Here is a 9,976-nt window from a genome sequence, read left to right as displayed (position 1 = left end):
TCAGGCGAATACGGTGGATGGTCGACAGAATTGACCGAGTTTTTGGCCTTGTAATCGGCCACAATCGTGGCTCTGTGCGCTGGCGCATTGTCATCGTGTAAAATCCACGAATTGTCTCGCCACAATTCGGGCCTTTTTCGCCGGATATCAGTGCGTCGGCACACGAAATTTCGTTTGCAACACAAAATTTGAGGCACACTCTTTGTTCGACTATTTTTTCCATGGTAAAATTCGCAGAGCAACACTGAGGTAGACTTGTTTGGACAGCTGCCATAAACAAACTAGTTGACTGATCGAGCTCAAGCTCCGGTTGGTAATGAAGGAAGGTAGTGCCAATCTAAAAAAAAAAACTTTTTACCGCTACCTCTTCCGCGGTTCATTTAAATGACAATTTCCCGGTACTTTTTATACAGAAGGTATATATATATATATATATATATATATATATATATATATATATTATATGATTCATATTATTTATTACGAATAACTGCAAAGGTAACTATTTTTTAGAGGTATGCTGACACCGACGGAATATCGACTGCGACAAAAAGAACTCTCGCAAGATTTATAGTAAAATTCACGAATAAATCGATGAGGAAGCGACGAATTACGTTTTAGAAAGACAAAATCCATTGAAATGAAGCAAACCGAGTAGTGCACCAGAAGTTAGACATTTTATTAGTGTAGTTAAGCGTAAAAACGCGGAAAAAGAGATACAACTGATCCGAATTAGATAGTTCCTATTAAGCTTTAAAAGAAATCCTACTGACTCTTTTTTGTCGATTCTCTTATTCCCGAATTATTTTCTAATTATTCCCAGAAGTATCTCTTATTTAAGAAGTATCTTTATTGTTTTCTACCAAGTTTGTCAAATTCTTTTTTTTTTATACGTCATTGTACCGCTCAATAAAATACTTGAGTTCTTACCAACTAATCCAAAATTTAATTGTCCTATGTTTAACTCGTTATAAATAAGAGCATTATTTTGGTAAAGCAGAGTTGGTTATACATGACATAGTAGATGCATACGCACAACAGCATGATTATGTGTTATATCTATTCGTTCTATTGGTCAAATCTAGTTCTCATGTATTGATTATTCTAGAGTGGCAACTCTGCATTACGGGCAGAAGTTTCCTTTCTTAAAGACTGTATGTGATATGGCATTGTGAAAGATGTACTGTAAGAACGTAATATATATTGGATATAAGGATGTATCAGAGTCCTTTGACTTGGATTATTTTCCTTTCATCCGGGTCGATTTATAACAAAATTGGGCGAGGTAAACAAAAATTCTTAGTGAATAAAACATTTCTATACACATCGACAAGATCCGATGCCACATATCAGACCGGTATAGATACATTCCAGACGTTATTCTCTTGAACTATTCACTCGGTTAATACAATGGATGCAAAGCAGTCTTAGGAGCTCATGAAGGTTTCGACAGCTTGTCTCGAACGTCAAACCGTACAAACGCAACAGACAGTTCCAATAAATCCAACTTCTAATAAATCCGAACCTCAACCTCGTATCTAATTTTGGAAGTTTCGATCCAGAGAAAGAAGACTTTTCAAATTATAAATAGCAACTGGAAAATTACTTCGAACTGAAGAATGTATTCGACGACAAAGACATTTGTGCCAAGATCTTACTGAATTGCATTGGATTGAAATATTATGAGCTGCTAACTTCGCTAACTGCTCCAAATTTACCAACAAAGAAAGCATATGAACAGCTAATAGAACTCCTAGAAACATATGTATCCCAACCTGAATGTGGTAGTACAATAGCATCGTTTTCTATCATGTTCACAAAAGCCAGAAGAAAATATAGCAAAGTACGTTGCCAAGTTAAGGAAATTTATCGTTACTTGTGAATTCAAATATGAATGCGGATGTTCCGTGGCAGGAATTTTCTTACATGCACAATTTATCCGAGAATTATGAGTTTTAACGATCCAAGAGAAACTTTTACAGACAACCGATTTGATTTTCAAAAAAGCAGTGGATACAGCGCTTGCTCTGGAGGCATCAAAATTGGATAACCACAAAATATCAGTAACTTCAACTTCAAAAAAATAAAGTTTAATTGAAAATGTTAATTGGATTTCAAAATTTAAGGGTAAAGTAAGCAAACATTCAAATAGTCGTTCAGATAATCGGGTTGAAACAAAAGTCATTCGAACAGTCGGTCGCGTTCAAAAACTAGAATTGATTACTGTGCCTTAGGTTTAGAAAACGTATGTATCCGATGCGGACATAATAATCATAAAATTCAAGATTGTCGTGTCAATTATAATAGCGTAAAGTTTTGTAACAAGGTGAGTCACGTCGAAAAGGTTTGCATTTTGAATTTGCTAAAAGCAAAAAACAATAATAGTAGTTGATTCAGAAACTCTCGAAAATAATAAAATCTTATATGATATTAATAACCTTAGAGACTTCTATGGAATCAATACAGTGATAATTGATATTTATAAAAAAATCGTTTTTTAAATCAGATGACAAGGAAATTTTACGCAGGTATAAAAATTATCGATTATTTATCACGCGCCCCAGTAGAAAATATTCCAATAATTCAAGATGAAGATAAAAAAATCAACGATCAAATAATCAACTAAATTTCAACTGTTTCCATTATTAGTAAAATCATAGCTGAAAAAACAAGTAAGAATGAAGAAATGTCAAAACTAAAAGAAAAACTTGTATCTAGGAAGAATTATGATTTAATCTACAGTGTGCACAAGGTATTATCTTCAGAAGCCAACGTGTCTTCATACCTACATCTTTACGTTTTGCAATTTTAAATTAATTACACTATACTCATCTAGGTATATGTAAAATGAAAAATTTGGCCAGACGATATTGTTATTGGCGTAACATCGATAAAGATATCGAAAATCTGGTACGGTTATGTCCAGAACGTGCAAAAGTACAGAACGAATCCAAAAAGGTTGCACTTTATCATTGGGAAGATCCTGAAACTAATTTTCAACGTGTCCATATAGATTACGTAGGATTTTTTTAAGAACATCAATTCTTTATTCTTGTGCTAAATCTATGCTATTATGCTAAATCTAAATGGCCGGAGGTCAGAATTACTAAAGGAGATCAAACTTTAGCTTTAATTATTCGTTTTCTAGAAAATATCTTCAGTTCTCATAGATCACCGGAAATCTCAGTATCTGACAATGCCACGATATTCAAGAGAGAGGAATTCAGTCACTTTTGTCAAACAAACGGTATTTTTAAAAAATTCATTGCTCCAGGACACCCAAATACAAACGGCCTTGCGGAAAGGTACGTTCAGATCCTTAAAAATAAATTAAAAGCTATGGAAGACGAACTAGATACAATAACTTCGAAGGTGGAAAATATTCTATATCGTTTTCGAGCCACACAACAAAGTGAAAAAAGCTCTTCAGAATTATACCTAAACAAATTCGAACCAAGTTAAATTTATTAATTTCTCCATACACAAGACAAAATCCCATTCAAAATCTTGATACGAAACAAGCGTAGGAAACAGAGTGCAATCCCGAGCATACGCTAGAGTTCAACGATGAAAGCTCGACACAATCACGAAGAAGCTGAACCGTCTGCATTATATGGTACATTTGGACGAGGAATATCATATTAAAAAACGTATTAATCAACTACCAAGTAAAGTTCCTAAGAAAAACCGCGAAAGAAAAGCAGTCCAATTTAGGCCAATAACCAGGTACCCATTGGTACCCATTACCAAATGAAACATTGGATCGTCAACCAGACCACAACTACAGACTCAACAGACGCAGGTTCCGGAAGCTGACCCTATTCTATCAACACAAAATATCTAAGCTCCAGTTGTGGAGAATGACCCAAGGAGAAATCAACAACTACTACTCCGCAGATCCGAAAGACTTCATAAACGACCAACATATTTAAATGAATTTGTTCCGAAATAAGTAGACTGTTTGTTGTATTTTTTTTTTCTTTTTCTTTTATATAGCTTGACTGTGCGCTTTGTCATAAAAAATAATTTTAATATATTAACAATTTTAATAAGCGTAGGAAATTGTTATATCCGTTCGTTCATTGGTCGAATCTAGTTCTCACTGTGTACTGATTATTCTACTTTTCTTATTCTTTGAGTGGCAGCCCTGCGTTGCGGGCAGAAGTTTCTTTTCTTAAAGACTGTGTGCGATATGGCATTGTGAAAGATGTTGTATTGTAAGAACGTAAAGCCCATTCTACAATTGCGTAAGCGTAGTCGTGAACGTAAGAGTCAACCAATCCGAATGTTTTATTCACTGATTGCTTTATTCTAATTGGTTGTCGTAATCACTTACAACTACTTACAACCACGTTCACGCAATTGTAGAATGGGCTTAATGTATATTGAATATAAGGGCCAGCGCACGAACATTGCCGTAGCTCCTTACGCCACCTTAGGGTGCGTTCAGATTCCCTACCCGGATGCACTCTATTACTAGAAACACTATAGTATATGTTACATATACTATAGCACTTCTAGTATTAGAGTGCACCCGGGTAGGAAATCTGAACGTACCCTTACGTGACAACTTTACGTTACGTGAGACATAAGCTGAATGGGGAGCGGTGCACTTGGACACGGTGCATTTGGACACAGCCAATCACAGCACCGTGTGATTAGAGACATTTGTAGAGTCCCTTGGAACAGCGACTTGTGATTGGACTGTGTCCAATTGCCCCGTGTCCAACTGATATACACCCAGCTGAATGTACGGCAACGCACGAAAATTTTACATTACGTTACGTTACGAAAGAACATAGAGGTTCTGTGACAAAGATAATTAAATCAGATTATTGAACAATAAGTAAAGAAAAAATAATAATTTATCTTTACAGCCATAATTAGAAATGTCTATACTGAGCATATATTAATTTTATTAAACTGTTAAATGTATCTGTACAAAATTATAAACGTTGCGTTATAACTTCTTCTAAAACTGGTGAAGACATGTTTGTCAAATATGCCAGGATGAATGTTCAACATTTTAACAAGTTATCAACCATGCTAAAACCTTATTTAGTAAAAAAAAACTAAGAAAGCTCTGTCTCCGGAACACAGGTTAATAATAATATTAAAGTAAATATAGTTTATTAATAAAAAAAATTGTTTAATGTAAGTACTTCTTAAATTTTTAGTTATGTTTAGAAATCATTGTTAGAAAAAAATGTTTCACGAAATTATAAACTATATAGCAAAAATTGTGATACATTTTTCAGATATCTTGCAACAGGGAATTCAGTAGCAAGTATTGCATTTTCTATTCTTTTGGGTAGTCAACTGTTAGACAGTTAATGAAAGAAATGTGTCTAGTTATTGTTAATACATTACAGCCTCTATATTTAACATGTCCGACTGAAGAACAGTGGAAGAATATTGCTAATGAATACTGGAACCATGGAATATGCCTAACTGCTTTGGAGCTATTGACGGGAAATACATAGTTTTGCGATATCCTCCTAATTCTGGAAGCTTGTATTTTAATTATAAGAAACAATTCAGCATTGTTCTTATGGCAATATCTGATCATTTATATAGATTTAGTTTAGTTGATATAGGAGCCTATGGAGGAAATAGTGACAGAGGCATTTTTGAATCGTCAACTGTTGGAAAATATTTAAAAAATAATGGACTTAATTTGCCCACATCACGCGCTTATCTTCCCGGAAGTAATATTTTTATGCCTGGATTTTTTATCGCAGATGCTGCGTTTCCATTATGTACTCGTATAATGATCCATCAGCAATATTCTTCCACTGTTCTTCAGTTGGACATGCTAAATATAGAGGCTGTAATGTATTAACAATAACTAGACACACTTCTTTCATTAACTGTCTAACAGTTGACTGCCCAACTCGAAAAGAAAATGCAATACTTGCTATTGAATTCCCTGTTGCAAGAGGGTGTATATCAGTTGGACACGGGGCAATTGGACACAGTCCAATCACAGTCGCTGTTCCAAGAGACCCTACAAATGTCTCTAATCACACGGTACTGTGATTGGCTGTGTCCAAATGCACCGTGTCCAAGTGCACCGCTCCCGTTGCAAGATATCTGAAAAATGTAATTTCAATTCTTGAAACAGATTTTCATTCTCCTTGCTGTTTTCTCTGTTGATTAATTGGTCTCACGAGCCATCTTCTATTTTGCCATCTTTTGGTCTCATACAATAAATTAAGAGTAATGACAACAATTTTTGCTATATAGTTTATAATTTCGTGAAACATTTTTTCTAACAATGACTTCTAAATATAACTAAAAATTTAAGAAGTAATTACATCAAACAATTTTTTACTAATAAACTATATTTACTTTAATGTTATTATTAACCTGTGTTCCGGAGACCGAGTTTTCTTAGTTTTTTTTACCATATAAGGTCTTAGCATGGTTGATAACTTGTTAAAATGTTGAACATTCATCCTGACATATTTGACAAACATGTCTTCATCAGTTTTTAATTCTTGAAACAGATTTTCATTCTCCTTGCTGTTTTCTCTGTTGATTAATTGGTCTCACGAGCCATCTTCTATTTTGCCATCTTTTGGTCTCATACAATAAATTAAGAGTAATGACAACAATTTTTGCTATATAGTTTATAATTTCGTGAAACATTTTTTCTAACAATGACTTCTAAATATAACTAAAAATTTAAGAAGTAATTACATCAAACAATTTTTTACTAATAAACTATATTTACTTTAATGTTATTATTAACCTGTGTTCCGGAGACCGAGTTTTCTTAGTTTTTTTTACCATATAAGGTCTTAGCATGGTTGATAACTTGTTAAAATGTTGAACATTCATCCTGACATATTTGACAAACATGTCTTCATCAGTTTTTAATTCTTGAAACAGATTTTCATTCTCCTTGCTGTTTTTTCTGTTGATTAATTGGCTCTCACGAGCCATCTTCTATTTTGCCATCTTTTGTGTGTTTTTCTCCGTTTTAGTCTCATATAATAAATTAAGAGTAATAACAACAATAAACATTTTAACTTCATAAACTTTGATGTTTTCATATTTGTTGATTTGAGAACCTAAAATTTTATTTCAATATTTATATGTCAAACGTATTCTATACATAGTGTTGGGAAGAGGTTATAACGTTATAACGAGGTTATAACGAGGTTATAATGTTTATAATTTTATATAGATATATTTAACAGTTTAATAAAATTAATATGTGCTCAATATAGACATTTCTAATTATGATTGTAAAGATAAATTATTATTGTTTCTTTACTTATTGTTCAATAATCTGATTTAATTACCTTTGTCACAGAACCTCTATGTTCCTTCGTAACGTAACGTAACAAAATTTTCGTGCGTTCAGCTTACGCGTCTCACGTAACGTAAGGTTGTCACGTAAGGTGGCACGGCAATGTTCGTGCGCTGGCCCTTAGGATGTATCAGAATCCTAGATTATTTCCTTGTTATCCGAGTCGAATTATAACATTATGGAATAACTCATATAGTACAAATCTCTAAAAGACTTCTTAAAGAGTTCCGAAAGAATTCCCAAGTCCTTCAGAATGTTTTCGGAATGCTTTGAGAAGTTTTTTAAAGATTTGTGCTATATGGGAATATCCTATCACTGACGTGCAAGCCATGAAATTTGTCCTCTCCAGTTGGTATGATAGATATTAGTGAGTACATTTCGAACAATGCGGTTAAAATGTGCAGAAGCTCTATTATATATAAACCATGGTTGCTCTTATTGCCAGAACCACATTATCTAGAAGATCTGGTAGAGTGTTTACGTTGAACTCTTTGTAGATATTATCTATAAGATGTTGTGTGGTAAAACATATATAATCCTATCACACAGTAACCTATAATACCAATTCACACATTGATCCTGAATGGGTGTATATCAGTTGGACACGGGGCAATTGGACACAGTCCAATCACAAGTCGCTGTTCCAAGGGACCCTACAAATGTCTCTAATCACACGGTGCTGTGATTGGCTGTGTCCAAATGCACCGTGTCCAAGTGCACCGCTCCCATCCTGAATTACTGCTAGTGTCTAACATTTTCCATACGAAATAAAATCCAAACATTGAATGTTTGAATCTTTTTATTATAACTTATAAACTAGGTATTTCCAAACATATGTGTATATGAAATTTTTTTCTTGATAAAATATGAATTCGCAGAATTCGCTTCCAAAGTTTGCACAAGTATTTCTAACTCCTCCTGTATACAGAATGTCCCAAAAATCATAAAACAATCGAATATCTGAAACAAATTGTGCTAGTAGAAACAGTACTTTTTGGAAAAAAATACTTTATATGAAAGTTGTAAGATTTAAAAGGTTGCATTTAATGGAAATATCCATTTGGGTGGCGTTACCAAGGTCATATTAATTTTTTTAAATAGAAATTCCTATTTTTTATTGCATATTCTTGTAGCTTACTTCAAAAACTTTCCAAAATACTATAATTAAATATTTTTTTGTTAAATATTTACACTGTAGTTAAGTATTTTTTCATTAGATACTTGGCAAGTTATAAGGCTTGAAAGTGACAGTACAGCCGGAATTAGCATTACGATGTAGCGCATGGAAGTTATACGATCAGATTTACATTTCTTTTGTATGTGTGCATGTGTGTGTAAAGGAAATATTTTTCAATAATATTGGATTTCTATGTTTGTCTAAGACATTGTCAAGTCATAGAAGGGAAACATTATGAACATTTACGAAAATAATATGCCACCCAAAGTCAAATGGATATTATCATTAAATGCAACCTTTTAAACCTTACAACTTTCATCTGAAGTATTTTTTTTTAAATGCACTGTTTCTAAGATATTCGACCGTTTCTAGGTTTTTGGAACACTGTTTAACGTAATAAAATGTTTACTTTAAAAAAGATTAAATTTATGTGAAGTAAGTAATGAAATAATGAATATAAAATAATGAATAAGATAGTTTTTTTATAAGAAAATACCGGCAATGTTTTGTGCTTAGAATTTCGTATAAAAAAAACCGACGTAAACAAAAACAATTTTGTTGGTATTACTTTGGATTTTTTATCTTGCGTTATAAGAAGCCCCCCCCCCCCGCATGGGTTCCCACCTTGACGTTGGTGGTGGGGCTGTGGCTGCGGTCGGGGCATCCGCTCAGGGATGTTTCCCGGCTGCAGTCATCTAAGAGGAACCCCCCAAGCCAAGGTGTTAGCAACCGTGCTGAGGGCTGCGTGGCACAGGGGGAGCTGTGTCATGAACGGTGCCTCCCGGATACCGGGCGACCTCCGGGAGTACGCTGCTGAGCCCCGGGCAATCGCGGCTCTGCCTGGGTGAGATCGCGCGACCGCGGTACTCGTGGGAACAAAATGGACATAGGTACAAAAAATAGGCAAAAAATAGACGACCTTCTCCAGGGGGTAACTTCCTTAGGAAGTGAACCTAGAGAAGGAGGAAACGACGCGGGATCGTGTACCGACGCTCGGTCCGATTCCGTGGCAAGAAAACTTGCAGAGCCACGCCCGAAAATGAGTGGGGCTGCGAGAAGAAAGCTGAAGAGGCAGCGGGCGAGGGAGAGGGCTGAAGAGACCTCTGAATCGGGTGCTGCCTCTGGAGGCGTAATAGGAGCTCGGGGGGAGGCGGGTCCATCAGGGACGCAAAAGCGCCCCAGACCGGATCTCACGACCCCCAGCCCCTCAGAAAAACGCCTGGACAAGAAGCCCAAGGTCTGTGACCAGGGGACTTTTGCACAGGCGACTAAGGGAATAGTCAGGGTGGCACTCATTATTGAGGGTTACCCTGAAAACAAGATCAAACCCGGGGAAATAGCAGTTATTAAAAAACTGATTAGGGAAAGGATCCTGGGACTTCCAAGAGGCACCAGGGCTCCCCTCTTTACCGGAGCTTGGGAGAGAGACGGGGCAATCATTTGCGGTTGCGCCGATGTAGAATCCGCGGACTGGCTGAAAA

At 35.5% G+C, this 9,976-nt stretch overlaps 2 protein-coding genes and 1 pseudogene across 8 annotated transcripts in view; 2 read left to right on the top strand and 1 right to left on the bottom strand.

Moving 5' to 3' along the window:
• The window catches only part of LOC116852450, a 47,875-nt gene extending 46,635 nt beyond the window's left edge, over nt 1-1,240 (top strand). For both annotated transcript variants that reach the window (XM_032832862.1, XM_032832861.1), the window contains exon 7: nt 514-1,240. Coding sequence is in view for 1 of the 2 variants with exons in the window: in XM_032832861.1 (XP_032688752.1) it covers nt 514-574 (61 nt within the window). In the remaining variant the exon portion in view is untranslated. The remainder of the gene's footprint in view (nt 1-513) is intronic.
• Nucleotides 1-9,976, bottom strand: part of LOC116852449 (uncharacterized protein C1orf112 homolog) — a 202,655-nt gene that overhangs the window by 81,728 nt on the left and 110,951 nt on the right. The gene's annotated exons all lie outside the window — the stretch shown is intronic.
• LOC116852455 lies at nt 5,281-5,898 on the top strand (annotated as a pseudogene).

This window comes from Odontomachus brunneus, unplaced genomic scaffold (genome assembly GCF_010583005.1).
Source record: "Odontomachus brunneus isolate Ranch 3 - 2012 unplaced genomic scaffold, Obru_v1 Obru_scaffold_225, whole genome shotgun sequence".
In the NCBI taxonomy this organism is placed as follows: domain Eukaryota; kingdom Metazoa; phylum Arthropoda; class Insecta; order Hymenoptera; family Formicidae; genus Odontomachus; species Odontomachus brunneus.
Note: the sequence above shows the minus strand (reverse complement) of the source record. Positions and strands in the feature narration are given on the sequence as shown.